Source organism: Lipophrys pholis (genome assembly GCF_963383615.2).
Source record: "Lipophrys pholis genome assembly, chromosome: 5".
Taxonomy (NCBI): Eukaryota; Metazoa; Chordata; class Actinopteri; order Blenniiformes; family Blenniidae; genus Lipophrys; species Lipophrys pholis.
Window position 1 is genome coordinate 28,665,101 of NC_137628.1, and position 22,577 is coordinate 28,687,677.

General features: G+C 45.4%; 1 protein-coding gene across 1 annotated transcript in view; it reads right to left on the bottom strand.

Moving 5' to 3' along the window:
- Nucleotides 1-359: 359 nt before the first annotated feature.
- The window catches only part of ube2o (ubiquitin-conjugating enzyme E2O), a gene marked incomplete at both ends in the record, with an annotated part of 36,011 nt that continues 13,793 nt past the window's right edge, over nucleotides 360-22,577 (bottom strand). Inside the window, 21 exons of the mRNA XM_080464322.1 lie at nucleotides 360-1,111; nucleotides 1,338-1,395; nucleotides 1,504-1,707; nucleotides 2,695-2,831; nucleotides 3,583-3,763; nucleotides 4,738-5,105; nucleotides 5,509-5,833; nucleotides 5,919-6,008; nucleotides 6,685-6,813; nucleotides 7,636-7,748; nucleotides 8,058-8,212; nucleotides 8,945-9,100; nucleotides 9,560-9,716; nucleotides 11,550-11,607; nucleotides 12,113-12,263; nucleotides 12,443-12,552; nucleotides 12,802-12,945; nucleotides 13,527-13,590; nucleotides 13,903-14,000; nucleotides 15,440-15,550; nucleotides 15,951-16,010. Coding sequence (XP_080320448.1) covers nucleotides 360-1,111; nucleotides 1,338-1,395; nucleotides 1,504-1,707; nucleotides 2,695-2,831; nucleotides 3,583-3,763; nucleotides 4,738-5,105; nucleotides 5,509-5,833; nucleotides 5,919-6,008; nucleotides 6,685-6,813; nucleotides 7,636-7,748; nucleotides 8,058-8,212; nucleotides 8,945-9,100; nucleotides 9,560-9,716; nucleotides 11,550-11,607; nucleotides 12,113-12,263; nucleotides 12,443-12,552; nucleotides 12,802-12,945; nucleotides 13,527-13,590; nucleotides 13,903-14,000; nucleotides 15,440-15,550; nucleotides 15,951-16,010 — 3,621 coding nt within the window. The remainder of the gene's footprint in view (nucleotides 1,112-1,337; nucleotides 1,396-1,503; nucleotides 1,708-2,694; nucleotides 2,832-3,582; nucleotides 3,764-4,737; nucleotides 5,106-5,508; nucleotides 5,834-5,918; nucleotides 6,009-6,684; nucleotides 6,814-7,635; nucleotides 7,749-8,057; nucleotides 8,213-8,944; nucleotides 9,101-9,559; nucleotides 9,717-11,549; nucleotides 11,608-12,112; nucleotides 12,264-12,442; nucleotides 12,553-12,801; nucleotides 12,946-13,526; nucleotides 13,591-13,902; nucleotides 14,001-15,439; nucleotides 15,551-15,950; nucleotides 16,011-22,577) is intronic.

Genomic DNA, 22,577 nt, shown 5'->3' on the forward strand with positions numbered 1-22,577 from the left:
GGAGGAGGAGGAGGGTTCATGGCACTGATTCAGTTCCTTTTTGTTCCAAACTCGGCGGCTTCTCACCAGCGTCCATGAACAAACAGTCTCCGGCGTGACGAGGCGTCGCTCGGAGGTCGGTGTGAGGGCGCGACCGCCCCCCCCTCCCCCGCCTCTTTATCCATCCTGCTCATCTGCAGACACACTGGAGGAGAACAAAGACATGATCAGGACCCTGGCCTCCAGAGGGCGGCGTCACACCGGGGATCAGACTTTTGTTTATTAGAAAAAGACAAGGTGGAGTTTTCAGGCGTTTGCAGCGGCGGGAAGGTTAAAGAGGTGGAGGAAGAGAGTGAGGGCGGAGAGGAAAGGTGAGCCACTTACTTGTCCTCTGTGTGCTCGGGGATGGCGGCGGCGGCCAGCGCGGCGCGGTACTGCAGCAGGACGCCGCGGACGCTCTTCACAAAGCCCTTGGACAGCGGGAAGAGAGGGAACCCGATGTCCGGGTAGCCGCTGCCCTCCGGCAGGAAGCTCCGGTAGCTCTTTCTCCTTTTCTTTGGTCGTACCACCGGCTGGCTTCCCGCGGAGCCCGCCGCCGCTCCTCCTCCCGCCGCTCCACCCGACTCCCCGCCGCGGACCAGCGAGACGGGCGCCGCCGAGGCCCCCTGCGTGCCGTCGCAGTCCGAGTGCTGGCCCGGCTCCTGAGAGGCGGGACTCAGCCCCGAGTCCTCCAGCTCCTCCTCCATAATACTGCTCACTCCGCCCGTCGCCTCCTCCCCCAGCCTGCAGGGGGCGCCGTACGCTCCCAGGGGCAGCTGCTCGTCCAGCGGCTCCACGGACGGAGGCCGGTCCTTGCAGTGGTGGCGGTGGGCGTGGCCCCGCTCGGCGGCGTCGTGCAGCTCCAGCCACGCCTCCAGGCGGTGGACCAGCCGCCAGCCGCTGCAGGAGAAGTGCTCCTGGATCTCCTGCCTGAAAACCTCCACCGGGTGCTGCAGCAGCTGCGTCATGGACTGAACCATCTTGATCAGGGCCATCTCGTTGTAGCAGCGGCTGTTCTCGTAGCCTTCCTGGAGGCCGCGGTCGCTGTCAAAGCCCGCCTCGTTGTAGTACGGCTCGTTGACCAGGATGAGGCCTGTAATACAGGAAGAGAGCAAAACTCAAATCTGAGTGAAAAAAAATTTGATTAAAAATCTGTGTGTGTGTGTGTGTGTGTGTGTGTGTGTGTGTGTGTGTGTGTGTGTGTGTGTGTGTGTGTGTGTGTGTGTGTGTGTGTGTGTGTGTGTGTGTGTGTGTGTGTGTGTGTGTGTGTGTGTGTGTGTGTGTGTGTGTGTGTGTGTGTGTGTGTGTGCCGCACTGACCTTGTATGGAGATGAGGACTTGCAGCAGACTGGACTTGCTGGTCCACCTCTCGGTGCCCTGATGATTAAAATGGATCAATTGATTTAGTTTCTATTTGAATTTAATTAAGTGTGTAAATCTCATATTGGTCTGAATATAAGATGACCGGCGAGGTCCTGCTCTCACCTTCCCGATCCAGGTGCCCAGCAGACTGACGCAGACCTTCCCGTTGTCGTAGAGGTTGGGGTTGAGGCGGCCGCTGCACTGCGACAGGTAGCGAAACAGCGGCGGCACCGCCGGGTAGATGTTGGGCAGCTGGATGTCAAACAGGAAGAGGCCGTCCTCGTAGGGCGTCCGAGTCGGTCCCTTGATCAGAGCCGACAGCAGATCCTGCGTCGGGGGAAAGAGTTCCACATTTAAAAGCGTCTGCAGATCACGAGTGAAGGGAAATGAACCAAAATCACAAATAACCAGAAGAAAAGTCTTTTGTTGTAGAAGATTCTGTGACACATTTAAAAAAAAATTTAAAATGTAATTAATCTACAATTTGGTCACAGTTTGTCAAATCAGCAGGATTCCATTTCTCATCGTCAGTTTGGAAAGTGAGTCTGTCTGCAAACAGGTGTCATCCCAGATAGACGATTCCCAGATAGACGATTCCCAGATAGACGATTCCCAGATAGACGATTCCCAGATAGATGCCTTATTATAATAAGTGAATTATTTGTAACATTTCAGTCACCTAGGATGAATAATAATGTAGTTTTACACATAAAGACAGTTTCTTTGAAAAAGTAGCTCAACACTGGTAAATGTCTCTGAAGGTAAAAACAAACCCTCCCAGGGTCCTTCGCAGAAAAGACGCTCGAAGTGGGGGAAAAAAATCAGGCACACATGTGAAGGCGACGGGAGGAAACAGGGACGGAGATTATCAGATGAATTCCTCGACACTGTCCAGCACCTGGCTGCTCACGACTGAATAGAACCAGAAATAGTCTGGATTCTTTCAGAGGAAAAAAGAAATGGGAGAAATCTCGGCCGTGTAGCGATGAAGCAAACCTTCATCCCAGACTAAAAGACGCCGCCTCAACACAAGAGGGGAGGCTCAGCTCGATGCCTCGCTTGATTTTTTAAAAAAAATGCACGTTAAAAATCACTTAAGTGCCCGAAACACTGACAAGAGGAGACTTGAGTCAATATAAATATGACACGACACTGGTTCAAAGTTCGTCTTATGGTTTAGTAGTGATGGACGAGAGGCAAACCAAACTGAACCAGTCCACTAATCAGAGAATGTAAAGTCAAAATTACAAGTAAAAAGCCTTCGTTAAGTTTTAAACATCCGGCTGCTCGTCCACAAGCCGTCAGGAGACCCACCATGCGGTCCTCGAAGGTTTTGACCATGATGCCGTCGGGCAGCGACGTGGCGAGCAGAGCCATTTCCTTCCTCACTGTGCTGAAGAACTTCTTGGCCTCGGCTGGCTGGAACTCCATCTTGTTAAACGAGTGAGTTTCTGGAACGGGACAGGGAGCAAAGACACCAGGGTGACGAGGGAATCAACAGGGGAACAACAAGTAGTGTACGGTTGGGTTCGTCTCTGTAAACGGCACCTAGAAAGGACTGTGTTGTAAAAATAAAGTTGAATTGAATTAAAAGGTGTAACGTTGTAATACTGAAATCTTTCCGTGTGTTTCTGTTTTTACAATATTGTTCATGATTTCAGGAAATATTTTAATTCAGCAGTTTTTCCTCCCCAATCAAAGATGGAGGGAAAAAAAAGTCAAAAATCTGAGATTTTTTTTTACAAACTGGAGACATCCACCTCCAGAAAACCTTTGACTTTTTCTGAAGTGCATGAGATTTTTTTTTGTTTGTTTTTTACTTCAGATTTTTTTCTTTCTCGAGTGGCTTCACAGAAGAAAACTCTTCCGTAGGAAAACAAGGCCAGCAATTCTATATGAACTAAAGTTGACTTATTTTTGTCATAAACACTACTATTGTTATGAAATACTTCACTATTTGTACTTCTTTTAGCTTTTATGATAAATCAAACCACAACACTGCCACTGGGAAATAAATCCACCTGCAGGTTTTCCTCTGAGGCTGAATTTGAGCGACGTCTCAATGTGTCAGGTTCACTTCCTGTTCCGTGTCACTTCCTGTCACTTCCTGTTCCCTGTGTCACTTCCTGTTCCCTGTCCGTGTGTCTAGTGATGGATGAAGTCCTGCACAGCAGAGAGGAGACGTTCGTCTCCACGTCTCACCTGGCGCCCACTCCAGCACGGAGAACACCTCTCCTCTGGCGCTGGTGAAAGTCACGCCGGGCTTCCCGCCGCTCTGCTGACAAAGCACCGGCGTGTCGCTCAGGAACTCGCTGGACCACTCCTGCCCGCCCACCGGGGTCTGCGGCTCCTGCTGGGGCTTCTCCTCTCCGACTCGCTCCGCCTGGACACAGCGTCAGGACGGAGAGGACAACGTCAGGACAGAGAGGACCAACGTGAAGCTCGCGCTTTGGCACATCTTACGGCACTTTTCCACGGCTTCCTACTCAGTCGCCGCCACCCGGCACTTTCCTGGTTCCTCCTACAGGTTCCCAGCGAGCTGAGGCCAGTGGACGATGTGACGTCGGCAGACGGCAGCCACCGATTGGCCGGCGCTTCACGACACGGATGAGTCAGAGCCGCCATTTTTAAAACCCGATCACACCCACAGACACTCAGGAATCAACCAGTGGAGCGGCGACCAGCAGAAGACGTTTCTGTGTCTGGTGGCAACCAGAGGAATCAGGAGCTCCACAGAGCGACTCACTATCAGTATTAGGGGGTCTCCCAGCTACGGATACCACTGGTGTTTTGAATTCACTGGTTTCCCTGTTAACTGGTGACCGACTTCCTCCAGTATCCCTCGTCACAGCAGATGTTAAAAACCCGTAGCGGTCCTGGAGAATGCCGTTTAACCACATTTCCATTAAAGTTTCAAGTATCGTCGTGTTTGTCTTATTTTAACATCAGCTGCTGCCAACGCCTGGTGGCAAAAGTCACCAGTTAACAGGGGCACCAGTGAAACCGAAACACTGGACAGTGAAGCATCGTAACGATCCACATTCTGTAATATTATTAATAAACATATAAAAGTATATACTATTATATTTATTTGAGCTGATATACAATGAATGTTTGCTCCACATCACAAGGGGGTGATTAGTTGTGCACGATGGGGAAACGCTCCGATGGCTCCGCCCACGCCACAGTGGTACTATAATGTAATGGAAAACGACCGAGGCTGAGGAGAGTCGAGGAGGTACGAGTGGAAAAGCGCCATTAGTTGTAAAATCACTATTTCCTCTTCTATTATTAAGACTTTTTATTTGATGTAAAATGCTGTGTGCGGTGCATGTTTATAAAGAGCTGGAGGCCTACCTCCGTCCCCGCCCCTCCGCTCCCCACTGCCTCCACCACAGCCTCCATCTTCTCCTCCTCCACGATGGCCACGTTGTCCAGCGTCTTCCTCAGGTTCTCCTGCAGCTTCTTGATGTCATCCAGGAAGCGTTTCTCCTTCGTTGGTTTCTCGGGGGCCGTTGGTGTCACCGAACTGGCCACGTTGGCCGTGGCGGTGGGTTCTGCGGAGGTGGGGGAGGTCGGGGAGCCGCCGGTCCACAGCTGCTCCACAGTCATGTTCTTCAGGCTCTCCAGGATCTTTAGGGCCTCCTTCAGCTCCCTGAAGCCCCGAGACGCGCCGTCCTTACCGGGCTTCTCTGCTCCGTTCACTGCGGCTCCAGGAGTCGTTCCTAAAAAGATTTAGGAGCATGAATGGATGAATGGATTTATTTGGATTTTCTACATATGCATACAAAATAAAACATACAAATATATATTAATCATTTTGATGACATGTAAAAAACACGAGGCTGACACAAAAAAAGTCATAAATAAGATGGTCCTCATTATTTAAAAAATAAATAAAATGTATGAAATAGTGACATAGTAAACAAGTAAAAATGCAAAATTGTACAAAAGTACGGTATAAATAGAGAAACACAAGTTCTCTTTATACAAATCTAACAATTACAGAGAAATAATAGAAAGACACTATGAAAAAAAAAAGATTTATCTCACAAGTGGAGAAATGCATTCCCCTGTTTAACACTCCATGAAAATGATGGTAAAAACCAAAATCCATCAGCCTCCCACCTCCTCCTGAAGCAGGACTGGCCACAGACGCCTCCCCCTCCTCTGCCGGGACTCCCTTGGTGGGGCTGGTGACCCCGGCTCTGCTGCCCTCTTGAGGAGGGATGATGAATGGCGAGGAGCCGGCGAGGGTCGGGGTCGGTGTCGGGGTCGTCGTGTCGATGACGTCAGCGTTGTTGACGTGGCTGTCGTCCTCGGTGGTCAGCCCGTTGTCCGTCTCCCAGCTGTCGCTCTCGTCCTCCCACTCCTCGGTGGACAGCACGCTGCTGGTTTCCTCCACCGAGTCGTAGTCCGTCTCCTCGATCTCTGACTCCACGTTGTAGAGGTGCTGCGGGACGGATCGAGATAGAACACCGTCAGCGACCTCCAGTATCAGACTTTAACTCCCAGTTTCACGGAGGACCAACGTTTACCTGCGGCAGGACGATGGTGGTGGAGTTGTCGGCCCACACCACCTCCACCTTGCTGCTCACATCCACCCTGAAGACCTGACCGACCGACGTCTGCCGGCAGGTAAAAGCAGAAACAAAAGAAAAGACGGCGTGAGGAAAAACAAGAAAATGTCTTTATGAGACGCCAAACCTCAAATAAAAAAACAACAAGAAAAGACTTTGAAATTTGATTCTTCTTTGACTCGTAGCCATTCATTTTCCCACGGATGCAGAAAACCCATGAAACAACTATGAAGGGCAGATGAAGGGATATAACCGCCAAAAAAATAATTTAGAAAAAGTCTGTGGAGGATTTAAATGTGGTTGAACAGCTGGTGATGAGGACATTTTGCCCACAGCGCCGATCCGGAGAGACACTGGATGTTTTCAGTTTCCTGATGATCTGATTGTGTTTTATAGCTGAGAAACACACTCAGATTCATCAGAGGCACCAAAGTGAATCTGTCCAATTAAAAACAGACTGAATCTTCAGTTCCACAGAACCGTAGAAGCATGTTGGAGGTGTTTTGGATCAAATTGCATCACCACTCCTTCTCATGAGGATTTTTACATAAAGGAACCACCTCGGTGTCTCGCAGCGCATCAACTAACAGCCTCAGTCCAATTTTTCTGACCGAAAAAGTATTTTCTTTGTGTGAGCAAGATGATGATGATGATGGTCACCTCCAGTAAACCAGCCTTCATCCCAAGTCCCACGGATCATGTTGTAAACCCTCATAGTTCTCACCTCGTTCTCACAGTCGTTCTGTCCGTTCTCCGAGTTCCATATTCTGATGACGATGTCGGTCGTGCGGAAGTGAAAATCTGGGTGATCTGCGATGTCGTAGACGCTGACGTCCTCCTCCACACCAATAACCTAGATATTTTTTTTTTAACATGTACGTACAGTCAGTCTTCTCTGTTTACGAACTCTCTCCATGTTAGAGGGTGGATTCTAAGTCCAGCTGGTTTGTGGAATACTAAATACTAAATACTAAATACGGGATGTTTCCCTACGTTACCTCAGTTGTTTCAGAGAACCGGACACTCTGGGTTTACACTTTATATCCCATAGCTACTTTATCATTACAGTTACTTTATATGGCCAGGAAGGCCTATTGAGATGAACAAAATAATAATTTACATGTGAGACCTGACCAAAGTAAATAGCCATGCAAAATGATGAGCTAAAAAACTGTTACAAGATTCACAATTGAACAATAAAACCGCGGTAAACAGACATTCCTCTTGAATGTATATAGTTTTTTTTTTTAAATCACACCTTTGGTTGATTTTAGGAGAAAATTTGGAGATTTTTGTAGATAATTACTTGACTCATATGAGAACTTTGTTCTAAAACTCAGTGAGAATACGGGATGGTTACTGAGCTGACAGACGGTGCCGAGGTATTCTGGGAGGTTTTCAAGATTTCCACACGGTAAAACCCATTTTGTGCTGAACACACAGACAGCTCTGTTTAAACAGCACGACTGTGAACAGAAGCTTCCTTTCTGCTTTCATTATGTTTTATTATGTAATTGCAAGAAGTTTCACTCCAATATGTATTTTTTTTAATGAACGTCTGTTCACCTGCACAAGCATCATCAAAGGATAATCTTGTCTTTTTCTCACGTCAACATTCATTCGGAATGTTTTCGACTTTCCTCTAATGAAGAGATTAGGATTTGTCCTGACTGACCTCCACGTCGTCGCTGCTGGAGTTGAGTTTGATCCACTTCACGACACACGTCCTGCCCTTGTGATCGCCGGACTGAATCACGCCGTACACCCCAGGGTCCTGCAGGGCTTGGGCTGAGACGAGCAAAACAAACACAGGTCAGAGGCCGGGAAAAACAAACAAACAAACAAGATCAGGACAAAATCAGAGCAGCGGACACTTCAAAATGCAAAACGGCTGTAAAATCCCCACTGAGAATGAAATCCCTGATTTTCACTTCACACACAGCCTCGACGCAGTTCCAGCACACATGACCTACATACTGCAGGTACGAGTCTGGCTGAGCGGCCCACATATAGAAAACCTCCCCCGCAGACAGAAACCCCACATCTAATGGGTCCGAGACTAAACCAAAGGGATCAGTGGGAAGACATTTTTCTTACGTCGTTTGTCGACCACGAAGTCCCCGGGGCAAAACTCGTGACTGTCCAGGTGCTGAATGGGGATGAGGTCGTTGGATCGGATCCCCTTCTCCACCCGCCCGTCCTTCCACATCACGTCAGCGGTCGTCTTTGTGGACACGACTTCCACCGCAACCCTGGACAAAGACACAGATACGGCTCAGGGTATTTTTCCCGATTTACTTTTACTGTTTCACCAAAACAAAGAGGTTGGTTCTCTTTCTCTCCTCCTCCAACACGTCCTCCGATGCACTAAGTAATTTATTTTCATTTCTCTTGTCAATCCTCCCTCTCATTCTCTTATCTGGCTCTCAGTTCACCATATATATTCTGTCTTTGTGATTCTAATAACTCTCAGTGTGAGACTCTGCAGCAGCAAAGTCAAATTGACTTTGTTTTATAAACTATGAAATCAAGGTGTATTATATTATATTATATATATATTATTATTGTATTATAAACTGAATGTCTGAGCAGAATGACGCCATCAGCAGGCTGCGGCGTGACGACGTCAAACATGGAGACAGGAGCCCTGAAGAGGTCAAAGAAATCAGACAGACACAAGGTGTTGCTCGAGATCATAATGTCACTCGTCCTATTTTCAGCCTTTTAACAGAGTGACATCATCACTCGAATCAATCGATTTATGAAATGTCAAAACACTCCGGCTGATCGTCAGACTTTAAAAATACACACAAGATGAATGGCGGAGGCGCGACGGCAGCCCGATGAGTCACGACATACACTGAGGAAATACCCAGACAGAAGCAGGAAGAAATAAAGAAAATATTGACCGAAAAGGACGAAAAAAAAAAGAAAAGAGAGAACTGAGGGTCTGGAAAGGAAACATTGTACTGCAGTTAACTGACCGGTCTCCTGGCTTGAACTCGCGGGAGAATTTGGTCCTCTTCTTCTTGTGCTTCCTCTTCAGGTTGCGGATGGACAGCGGGATGCTCTTCTTGCGGTTTGTTCCCAGACCGCCGCTCTGCGACGAGGCCGTGGAGCTCGCCGACGACGTCAGAGAGCTGCAGGCCCAACAAACACGCAGCGGGAAAAAAAGTCAAGTTTGACGTCCACTTTCAACTGATCTGCCTCGTCGTCATTAATCGTCTTGAAGTAGAAAAAATAAAAAGGTAAATCGCTCAAAATGTTGTGTGATTGGAAAGAATCCAAAGTAAAAGCTTCATATTGTGAGTCACATTTGAGCAACAGGCTAAAAACTTGTGATAGTTTGGGCGTCGACAGTTAAAGGAAAAGATTAGAGAACATAACCACTGCCTCAAAATACAGATTTAATGTTCTTTGGAGTATCAGAAAATTTGTTCTGCAAAGACTGATGTGCTATTTGACGCATGCGGCGTGTTGATGGTGCTTTTCCCCCACAGCTTCACACAAACGAGACGAGGAGCGACATGCCAAACACACCAAGAACAAGGATTAAGGTGCAAAGAGTCTAAAAGAGGAAAAATGAGACGCAGACAGACCTGGTGTCGTCCGTGTCCTCTGCAGCCTCGTCGTCGGCGTCCTGCTCGCCGTGTTCAGTGTCGTTGGTGCTCTGGGAGTCTGCCGGGTTCGGGACCAGCACCGCTGGGCCGTTGTTGTTTGGATGTGACGAGTCTGGATGCTCTGATTTGTGCTCACCTGCAGGGAAAACAAGTCAAACGATTCAAAAGGATTGCAGCCAAATTCAGGGATCATGTTATATTCGAGAACCGGAAACTCACAATCCTGATATCCCAGAAGCAGTTTTCCAACTTTCCCCAGCGATATCAAGTGTAATCACAGTGAAACTAATTACTTTCATGTGAAAAATATCAAATGATCGCTTGCTAGTTTAATACAGAACTCACAGACACAGAATTCGTTCATTAAATCAGTCGCCATTTTGTCGAACGAGACTTGGCCACATGGCAGCGAGGGGGAAATTTGTCGTGGCTCTCACAATGATCGGAATCGCCCGTCTCTGTTCTCGCAGATATTCCAACAACCACTTATGTCACTTTGTGCTTATTGAGCTTCACAGAACGACACACGGTCCTCCTCTGCTTCTCGCAGACTAATGTTTTTCCCAGCTGGAGTCTGCCGCACTTCAGCTCAGTTTCCAATTAGCCCGTTTTCTCTGCACTGAGCTTCATCTGTGGACAGAACCGCCAGATGTCTCACAGGGACTTTAAATTATTCCAACTCCGTTTTTGCATGGAGGCGTTTTGTTCGCAGTGACTTCAGTGAAGATGGAAAAAAACTAAACAATCCTTATTCATCCTATAACGATTACCTCTGCCAACGAAAGCTGGGGGAAGCTTGTGTTTTTGTCTGCGTGTGTTTATTGTTGGTTTGTATGTATGTAAAACTATTGACTCATTTGCATGAAATCTTGAGGGATGATTTGTCATCATCCAAGGACCAATCAATCAGATTTTGGGACGTTAACGGATCACCTTTTCCTAATAAATCCCCCCCCCAAAAATGAATGTCCCATACAAAACAGATGAAAGAGGCTCATGGAGGAGATTGAAGGAGATCAGCGTCTGTTTAGTTTTCCACAAACAGGCGTTGGTGATGGTCTGCGCTCTACCGAGTGCCTGTTCTAGTTTTACATTGAAGTTGATGCTGAGGGAAGGTCCTCCTGTGTTTCTGAGCCGTAACGTCTCGTTACTTGTCAGGGAATATTAGAACTACCGTCTACTTTCTGGGACTAAAATGCTGAAAATTATGTTAATTAAACAAGTGGCTGTAAAACTGAGGTTACAATAAGTGAGGTTAAGACGTCAAGAAACAATCAGGCAGAACTGTGAGGGCTCAAACTGAAGGAAATAGACTATTTCTATGGTCAGGTGAGGATAAAGTTGGTGTCAGACACTTGGCCATGCATGAGGGGGAGTGCTGTAAACGATAACTTGTTTGAACTCGCATGTCCCGCAGCAGAATGCACGAAATGCTTACGCACAGCACATTAAGATGCTTACTGCTTTGACGCCGTCACCATTGCTAAGAGCTGTGCTGAGGTCAGCCGGATCTTTTTCAGCATAAGCACAAGACGTGGCGATATCAATTCATGGTGTCTGCCAGCAGCTCTAGGAGCCTGGAAGCTGTACAACCCACTTTTTTCTTCTTTAGCAATGTCGAGCTGCTTCATTCCTGATCAAATCGTTGTGGAGAACAAGTATCTGTCATCTCATATCTGCTGTGATAACTTCCTGCTTATAAAAACTGTGTTCAACATCTTGTTCTGTTGAACTCAATCATCTGTAACAACTCAACTTCCCTTTTCCGAAAAAAATAAAGAACCGTCAGTCACTGTTTTAATCCTGCAAATTCTCACCAGTCAGAGCACAACGAAATACTCCATGGCAGAGGTTTAGAAAATTCAATCTGTCCAATAAATGTATGGCATTTGTCTTGTGGGCACCGGAAATGTATTTACACACTCAGTGTGTGTGTGTGTGTGTGTGTGTGTGTGTGTGCGTGTTCTACCCTGTGAATCAGCGTTGTCCGTCTTCTTCCCTGAATCCTTCTTGAACATCCTCTTCAGCTGCAGGACAGACATTTAAGTTTGAAGATGATCAAGAAATGCCTCTTTTCAGATGCTCTTGATCTGCACCTCAGAGTGGTTTCCAACACTCCAGAACATTCCATGAATATAGCAGGATCCATGTATTATTTTAACCCGTTGTACCGGTACTGTGTAAAACAGCATACCGTAATTTCCAGATTATTGAGCGCACCTGAATAGAAGCCGCACCCACCAAATAAAAAAAATAAAAAAGAAACGTCCGAGCTACGTGATGCACCTGAACGCATCACCCATGTTTGGCGGCAAGAAGCTTGTTAACCTGTAAAAATCCATAAATTAACCGAGTCATTATTCAAGCCGCATGGTTCAAAGCGTGTGAATAAAAGTGGTGGCTTATAGTCCAGAAATTACGGTAATTTTAACTCACTTGTTCTTCTAGTTTGCATTCAGTTACAGAAAACAAAAAGCTCTTCCTTGAAAAGTGCTGCAATATTTAACTCCACGCTTGTCAGCAGGTCCTCACCTTTCTGGCGACGGGGTCTTCAGGCAGAACGGAGGCGCCCTCGGGTCCTTCACAGGTGATGCGTGTGGCGTCTCCTTTGGCAGGGAAGACATAGAGGGCCCTCTCTCCCAGCTGCCTCTGGGTGTGATCGTAGTAGCCCAAACGCCTCACCCTACAGTGGAGGAGAAAACAAGGGATTGGTTGGTTGGTTAGCTGGGAAAAAAAAACAAAAAAAACTACACAAAAAGACTCTTTCTTTATGTACATCCAGTATTTTATTAACCATTTTGATATTCCACATTTCAGGGGTTGTAGACTGACTCTGGTCACATGTGGACGGCCTGAACTGACCTGCAGAGATTTTCCTGAGTGATGGTGGAGGGAGGTGGATAAACGCTGTCGGAGCCTTTGGGGGAGTAACTCTTTGTGATCCACGTCACTTTCAACTCCACCACCTTCACCTGAGGGGATCACAGCGACCTTTCAATGGACGATTACCCAATCCAAGGTTCATGACCCGATAAACGGGCTTGGTTTGACTGTAACTCTGGTCCCTACAATTTCACCAAGTTAAAATTAGAACACCAAGGGAAGCGTTCCACTCAGAGTCGAGCAGATCTACACGTATGACAACTTTAACGTCAAACGAATACGGAGGCGAGACGGCTGCTATAAACATGAAAGAAACACCGTTATTATCGCTGCCGTACCTCTTCTACCACCACCCTGAACTTGAATTTCCTGCTCAGCACCGGTTTGACCCCCGACAGCCACTGTACATTGGAGAAGACTTTGGCAGGACCGATCAGGACTTGGCCCGGGTAGAAGCCGTACGCCTCATCAAAGAACAGACCCTGGAAAACCAACAACAAACACGCCATAAACAACGAGAGCGAGAGAGAGAGAGCGAGAGAGAGAGCGAGAGAGAGAGCGAGAGAGAGAGCGAGAGAGAGAGCGAGAGAGAGAGAGAGAGAGATTTAGCTGTGCCCGTTCAGGGTCACCACAGTGGTCCATGTTTGATTTGGAACACGTTTATTATTCCGAGCTTCGCTCTGGAACGCACACTGGTGACTCTTCTGTACTGGGATTTGAACCAGCAAGCTTGCCAAATCTTGAGGAAATATTAACAGCAACATTTTTTTTGAAAGGTAGTCTTGCTTACAATACCCCCCCACATCTGCCTAAAATATTTACAAAGTACTGAGCAAACATTATACCTCTGAATCTGACCATGGATGTATAAATGAGAAAAAACAATCATGAAGTCCAGGAGTCACAAGAGAGAAGAAGACAAAGTCGAACATTTAAAGAAAGCACAGTAATAATGACCACATCAAAGAAGGACCCATTTAAAGCCCACACGAAAGATTCAAGTCTCTGTCTTTGTGAGCCGGACGTGTTTTGATTGAACAGACAGGACCGTGTGGCTACGTACCGAATCGCTGACATGCGGACAGACGTCGTAAAGCTTGGCGCCGTCTTCCACGCTCATGGAGCACCTGCAGGGAGGCAGAGTGCACCAGGCTGACGGTTACTGCAAGTGGCACTGATGAATGTGAGCCAGCAGGAGCAACTCTGACAGACAGCCACACACACACACACACACACACACACACACACACACACACACACACACACACACACACACACACACACACACACACACACACACACACACACACACACACACACACACACACACACACACACACACACACACACACACACACACACAAACACACAAACACACAAACACACAAACACAAACACAAACACAAACACAAACACAAACACAAACACAAACAGCCTACCTGGCTCCATTGGACAGCTTGAGGATGATGTGATTGGTCAGGTCGTACACTTTCCCCAGCCAGAAGTCGTAGGCGATGTAATCGCCGTACATGAAAGACTGATGAAATGATGAAACAAAGTCACGTCTTTATTCACTTCAAACTCGACCCACGTAGCACATTAGTCCTTCGTTTCATTCAAGGTGAATAAGTCAACTTCAGGTTTCCACTGAAACCAATGAGGTGATTTGTTATGTTAATTATGTCTTGTGTGTTAAATATCTGTACTGCTCGTTCACAGACTGAATTGTACACGACTGATAGATCAGATTACCGTCATTTCCGGACTATAAGCCGCTACTTTTTTCACGCGGTTTGAACCCTGTGGCTTAAATAATGGCGCAGCTGATTTATGGATTTTTACTTGTTAACGAGCTTCATGCTTCCGATTCTTTCAGCTGCGTCACATAACTCTGACCTTTCTTTCTTTTTAAATTTGGTGGGTGCATCTTATATTCGGGTGCGCTCAATAACCTGGAAATTACTGAAAGAGTGAATTGAGCGATCAGATTGACGTGCCGGTTGATATGAAACCAAGAATATCATCCAGTTCATTATGATAATGCTTTGCAATGTGACGTTAACCGTTTGTGGCACACGATCCCACATCCATCGGTGCTGAAGATGGATCAATTAACTCAATTAATCAAGATCGTCTTTCTTTTCTTTTTTCTTACTGCGTTGACGATTGTGCTCGGTCACCGCCATTTTTATAAAAACTCGCGACTGAAGTGTCACAGGGTGACATTATGTAATCCCATGTGCCGTTTACACAGAATCAGATTAGATCGAGTGTTTCATCACCTCCCTCTCTCGTAATTTCATAAATGATAATGATGATGATGCATTTTATTTGTATTGCACTTTACATTAGTAAATTTTAAAAGTGATAAAAATGGAAATTTCAACAAGATGCCCAGAGTTCCGTTCTAAAACATTTTTGATAATCACTCACACGGTGACGAGGTCCTGGATTAGATTGCGGCATGATGAGGAGATCACAGTCAATTTCTAAGACTCCATTCCATTAAGCCGGCACTATTCAGGATTATTGAGACTGGAGAGCTCAAATTTGGGCCTCCTGTCTGTTAAATAATGACAATTTGAAGGAGCTTGTCTTAATAAGAAAAACTGGAACAAATCAGTTGAAGTCAAATATCCCAGAGTATCACCTGAACTACAAATACTGTAAGAATCAGGTGACGCAGGAAATGATGACATATTCTCGGTTTTAACTCAGTTCTCCAAACTGAGGAATTTGAAACAAGAGTTAAATTTAGCACCTACTATGAGTCATTGGAACCACTATTTTATATTTTATCAATACTAAAAAGAAAATGCACCTATTAAATTCTTATACCCTCTTCGTTTATTTTCAAACACAACTAAAATTGTATTTATAAAGTCACTTAGGTGAAGGTGGACGTATAGTGAGCAAACAGGCCCAGACCGGCCTGTCCTGTCCTGAACAGTGAAGAGGAAATATCTCACGTCTTACCCAGATGTGCTGCAGGTCTTTGCTGTTGACCGGATACAGTACACAATTTGTTCCCACTAATTTCACTGCACACTCGATGTCAATATTTGTCACAATACCACACTGGTTGTCCTGCAACAGAAAAAGGACACAGTCGCACATCCACAGCCTCAAATTACAGTGTCACATTATTCCCTCACACAAAAACAATTGCAGCCACGGCTTCGATTCAGAGCGCCGGAACCGGCGGAATGCTCCGTGACTGAATGTGAACGAGATCACACCGGAGGAATTTTAACTAGCAGAACATCTCAGAGCCTTGAGTTGCATTTACATTCAGACGGGGAGTTGTTGCATTGCGTAAAGAAAAGAAAAGAAAAAAAGAAAGAAGAAGTCTCCTCTGCGAGGTTCGACCTGCGACGGTATTCCAGTCACGTCTGACGCGGCAAATGGAACCGAGAGATGAACAGTGACGCGACTGACAAAGAGGGAAACAAAAAGGAGAAATTTAAAGAGAAAGAACTTCACTCACATTGGAGTTGTTCCGCCGCACAATGTCTCTAATGACGATGGAGCGGTCTTCAAGTTTCAGCTGTGGAGGAAAGAGAAAGCAAGTTAAGGAAAGGCTGACCGACAGGGCAGGGTGACTTCATCTTTGTAAGATTTTACACCGACAGCAGCCACCGTTATATCATTTCCCTCGACTACGTCTCACCGTGACAAACTGATTTAAAAACTTCAATCACTCAGGTAGGAATCAATCCAGCCACACATCAACCAGAGAAACACCACTGGTGTGTTCCACATAGGCAACATGCCGAGCTGCAGCACAGTCGAATCACGTATCTCAGGAAATCATAACTGGAGAGTGTGTTACTGTGTACAAGTCACAAATAACGATCTTTAAGAGTTTTTAAAACTCTTGAGTCACAATATTTTGTCACTTTTGGGGGCAGAAACCATCGCTCACATACCCCGGCCCACTAAGTTCAAACAGCAACGTTTCAAATGAAAAGGAATCTTCGGTGGCCTGAAAACACGAAGCCTCGCTGAAACAAAACACAACGTTTTGAAAACGACGACGTCTCCGCGGAAACGCTGAAAGCAATGAAGTTTTCATGTTGGAATGAGGCCACACACATATGCACAGGGAACAATACACTATAAACTTTAACAAAAGCAAATAAACCGACAGTTGGATTGTTAATACAGTGACTCAATATGAATAGAATACGGACTGGGAGTCAGGACCCTCTGGAGGCCGCCATGTTTGTTATTGTCCATCTACTTGCACATTTGCAGGGGGACTGTTGATCACCTGCCGTGATGCGCAGCGTTTCATAAAAGAGTTTTCCTCATTTTTCACGGAAACAGAGCGATTTTGAAAAGTTGCTTTTGCAGTGGCTCCGTTATCGTGTACGTTACGTTTTCACTTTAAAACGCTGTCACGTAAACGGGGCTTAAAGCAGCTCGCCGCACACTCAGTCACTTTGGTATATTTTCTCATTTGTGTTGCGACTTTCGCATATTGTTGACGTCTGTGGGCCACAGCCGCAGCCAGCGCCATTTCCATTAGTGAACACACTGAAGTAATGTCCGAGATACGCAGAGGCAACGTGACTCACCGCTATAGCACAAAACGGTCTGATGGGAAAATGAAGCCAAAATTTGTTTTAAAGAAAGAGTTCAGCAAACAGAAGCTGCTGGACTAAACTTGGCAGCAGCTCCGCTCTCAGAGGGAAACCTTGTTCCTGTGAACTGAATTTTGCTTTGTCACACCGTGACCGCGTGCAAACGCTCAGTCTGAAAATAGACCTGCGCTCAGGGAGGGAAAAGAGATGGTTTGTCGCTTCAGGTAAGTGGAGGAAAATCAACGTGGGCTGAGTAACAGATTCCAAACCAAGAGTGAAAAGCCAACAGGCAGCGCAATCTATAATGCAATGAGAGAAGATCAGTAAACTGGAGATCTCTTATTCGTGTAACACACATCTAGTTACTTATCACAAAAATGTGTGTGGCAAACTCGAGTCTTTCCTGCCGAAGAATAACGTAGATGTGTAGTGTGGAGGTTTTATCTCACAACCTTATACAAGACTGCATTCAGAGCTGAGAGAGGAAAGAAGTTACTGCACAAGCAGCGTGATGAGTCAGCAATAAATTTATCAGCTCTCTTAAGAACTAGCAGATATTTAAATTTATTTGCTTTAAAATTTCCTGAAATGTTTTTTCCAAAATAATTACTGAATATATATAGCAGTTCTTCAATATTACAGTATTGTGTGTATTTGACGATACGTTGATGTTCATGTTAGAAATGAGTGTTAATGAACGATTGTAGTGCTGAAGTGGCCACTGGATGAGGTCGCAAAGCTTTATTTTTCTTCATCGTGGTCGTTTTTAAATATCTAGATAACTGAGGGTCAAGACTGAGGGAAGTACGCTTCCCGATGCCGGTGGCAGGTTTGGTTGAAATTGGTTTTTCCAGAGACGGCAGGACGAGATGCTGTGCTGGGAGGAATCGAGGCGGAACCAGGAGGAGAAATCCCAGCCAGTTAGTGAAGAGACAGATGGAGGTAGAGGAGGGGGAGGAGAAAGCAATTAGGAGTTAAGCGAGTGAAGATTTTAATAAATGAGACATTACAGCGGCCTGTTGCATGCAGAGTGTTAATGAAGGATGCTCGGAGACTCGGAAAGAGGAGGCGGAGGAGGACGGTGGCTGTTGATGGAACGTGGTGGAAACAAGGGTTACAAACACGTTTGATTTAAGTGTTTAAGACTGATAGACGAGTAGATGGATGAGGTCTTTAATTTCAAAGTGCAGAGCTGGTAACCCGGATTAGATTACAATAGTTTTCTTTTCTGTGTGCACAAACTAGACAAATCGTTAACCAGGTTGAGTGTAAAGTAACGCTACTATTACTACCAGGTATGAGGCAATATGTCTCCAATCATTAGTAAACGTGTACTAAATTATGATACACACAATTGAATACCTCACACTGGGATGCAAAACAATAACACAGGTTTGAACGGGCTTTAAACGTATCAAGACAATATTTTCAGAACGTACACAAACTTATTTACAGTAAACTCGGAAAAAAGTGATTTCCCTGTTATAGGTCAGTCTGCAACCTTTAGGTCCAATAGAGCAGGTTTTTCCACTTTGAAACACAAAACATTTTTATTCCTTTTGTGACCACATTATGAAGAAAGTCTCAGTTAATTCACCACTTTTGCTCACCAAGTTTGATGTTTGATTCTGAACTATTTTATATTTCCTGTCTAGCTCTTCTTGTTATCTGGGATAGTTCAGTATATAGCACTTTTAGCTGTTTGAACCATTTTAGTTGCATTTCCTTTTAAACCATTTCTAGCAATTTTTATTTCGTTTTAATCATCTTTTTTTAACCAGGAAATAAGCGTCTGGTTCAAAATTGGACTGATGAAAATATACATATTTATTCTTTTTTGCACATTATATTTCCTGAGAAGCATCGTGGATTTAAAAACACCCCTGCCAGGTTACAAAGCAATAATATGGGCGAATCATGTGATTCATAGGCCTGCTGTGAGGGAAGATGCCCAAACATCCAGCGGTGGACGGCATTACCAGAACCTATGAGCAATAACACACACACTCAGTCTGTTTGGCAGCATTTCTGCCTGCCTCACACTGTAACCCGACACCACTGGATTCTGGGAGAGGACGAGCCACTGAGTGAGAGAGCAGAGGGGATAAGATCGATTGGTCGCCATGTTCCCTTGTAATGTATTAAACAGCAGCCAGTCTGCTCCCTGTGTCTCCTCAGCGCACGCACGCACGCACGCACGCACGCACGCGCGCACGCACGCGCGCACGCACGGCTTCCCATCAAACCCTTTTAGCTGAGAGGAGCTCTGAACAGGTTCTTTTTCCAGACACACAGCTCCTCTTCATTAATATTCTTCCAGTGCATTGTGCTGCAGTGCGCTGCTCGAGGAACACGTTTTTCTCGCCACTTCCAGAAACATTTAAACTCGTCACATGCCACTCTGCTTCCAGACCACGGCAGTCCGTCTGATCCCGGGACGGATGGGCTGCGTGTCAATCCGCTGGTCAGACGTCTGTTTCAATAAATCTGGCTCGCAGCGGAGTGATCGGCTCACTACGATTAAATCAAACAGATGCAAGTGGATTGGATAATTGACACTGCTGCTATATTCTGCCACAGAGCAGAAATGCCCCTGCAATGGCACCGATTACTTGCCAGGAAGAGACAAACTAGAGGAGGGAGAGGAGGAACATCATCTCATCGATCATAAAGTGATAAAGGAGAGGGGTCTCGTTTCTCGTCTCAAGTATTTCGTAAGCGTCTTGAGTATTCACGAGAGCAGTATCCTTGTTCAGTGGTTCTTCAGACGACACACATTAGAAACAACTTCATCCAGATTTAGAAAATGTTTTAATTGCTTCAGCCAAGTTGTCGCCATGCTTATTGTCATTGTCTCCGTCATCCCGTGTCTAAATGAGTGTAATCTCTGGTATTTGTCTCCGCTGAGTCAGCCCAGGTGCAGATAATAGGTGCCTAACTTATTTATCTGCCTTGTCATAAAGTTTCCATTAAAATATTATTTACAGTATGACTTCTGCTTATCTGAAACGGAATTCTTCCACAGTGGCGGCGAGCCCAAATTCAAAATGTGTTTTGTCTTGAGAGACCGTTTGCGCTTTAAGGCTGCATGGTATCAGATGAACATGAGAGGATTTTGTCAAGGACTGATTAGATTAGATTATATCAGACGATATTAATCCCACGTGGGGAAATCACAGCAGCAGTTTCACGTTGCACAAACTAGTTAAAGAAAGGATAGTTGCACACAGAGACTAGACTACGATAACAAGATAGAGTCGATGCATAAAGATAAACACCTACGTAGATGATAGTAATGTCTTTGTGCTTTGACAATTGTTCATTTGGAACCTAATTCACACCACTGGACTATTCACACACACCATTACCTGAGTCACTCACAGCTAATATTTGGGAAAGTGTTCACGGGAGTTGCACTCCATCTGATTGACCAAATATGTTGACATTAATGCACAGTGCATGGGAACGTACTGTTCAGTCGATGCAACAGTTTGATATTTTCAGTTTAAAATGAAGGTATGACGCAACAAAATACGGTGTTAAACTATTATAATATACAGCGATGTGAAAACGTTTTAGGCTGTTGTCATAGAAATGTACGCATTTATCATGTAAAACCAGCAGAAGTACCCGATTCACTCCAAGTGCATTCTGTAGGAAAACGATTATCTATCCTACAGCCAGTGTTTATTTAAATCTACTTACACGATGATTTCTAGAGCGCGTCATAATGCAGCAGTACTCAAAGTCTGATGTTTTCAGTGAATACTATGATTGGAGTATTGAATTGGCTCTTAATACATAAAACATATTTTGGGGAAAAGAGATGAATAAAGTTTATTACTGGAACACAAAGAACAATAAAGTAAGCTCAAATCTTATTTTATGTTATGAAAATGTCAATAAAATATAGTATCGATATAAAATATGATACCAATTAAAAAACTTTGGGAAGACTCGTTGCAATTGTTGAAAGTAACAGGAAACAGAATAATCTGAATGATAGATTAAGGATGTAGAATTCTAACACAGCATCTGCTCGTTTGATGTCACCTGAAGTGTTGATTTACTTCTTCCAAACACAGCTTTGGACACATGGAAAGCGTTTGTGCCGCACTCATTAAAACTGAAACTACTCTGCCATGTTTACTTACAGAGATTGCATAATAATCAGTAAACTGCACTGGGTTACAGCAAAGCAGCCGACTGTTGCCAAGGCTCGTGCGGTGACGATGAGGAAAGAGGCGGTGCGCCAGCAGCAGGCGCAGACTGGGACAAATCAGTTTATCAGGTCCTCTTCTTTGGTCTATGTGTGCGGCTCGGGGATGGGAGCGCGAGGAAGACCCTGGCTGCCTCTTCATCACAGCTGATAAGGCAGAAGGAGCCAGATTGATTACAAGAATCGATGGAGGACAGTATTTGCTTTGACTTCCCGGCCTAATTAACACGAGTCACTGTTAAGGTGCAGAAGGAGGAGGAGGAGGAAGATGTGCTGGAAGCGACACTGCAGCGAGCTGCAGCTCGGGGCCACGCCTGCTCTCCGCTCTCCCAGTTTTCTAGACGACGCTCACTTAATATTCACCCGCATCTCGTTGCTAATAAGACATCCGAACCACAAACAGGAGAGAAAGCAAAACAAACACAGACGCATCCAGTTCTAACAGGTGCACGTGCTGCATTTCTCCTCGCTGTGCTGTTTATAAAGCTAATGAATGGAATTCCACCCACCCAAAAAAATGATCGATTTGTAATAATGAAGGTGAAGCATCTCGCAGCACATCCTGCCCGTCAGATTTCAGCCTCAGGAAGGTTGTGCGCTTCTGTTGCATCAGGAGACGTTTAGGAAACTGAAAATAATTCACTGTTTTTTCCAAAAATAACCAGATCACCTGATAAAGGCCTGAGTTGAGCTTTGTGGATACGGTGAGTGTTTTCATGATGCAATGAGCTGGAGTTTCAATGATTTGTTACAGAATCTAACTCTGTTCATGTCCAAGTGTCATTGAGCAAGACCGTGCACCCCAAACCGCTCCCAGTGGACGGACTGAGCATCTTGCATGTCAAGAGAAGAACAACTTAAGTAAGATTGCATCGGTTTTCTTTTCAGCTTATTGGAGTCGGACCTGGCGAGAGGAGGGATGCAGGTCAGCAGAGACGAGCCAGAATAGAAGTGTGTGTGAATGAGGGGGAGCCAGATGCAGTGGAGACACAGGGAGTAGAGTTAGTATAATGAAAAACTTCAAGTATCTATCCATCATCATCCATCCATAGCGGCGGGCAGAGATACAGAGGTGAAGAAGCGTGAAAGAGGGAGTGGAGAGCCCCGACTCTAAAGTGCCATGGCTTTCTAATGGTTTTCTAAACTTAATAATTGTCCCCATACCAGATAATTGGTTCCATTTCCTAAACAAACTGATTAGGAACTTTGACCAGCCTCAACTTTTTTCAGTTTCTATGTTATTGCCAATAGAAAAGTATGTGTCAGCAAAAATAAGAAGACGATAAAAACAACCGTGGCAAATCCTTGC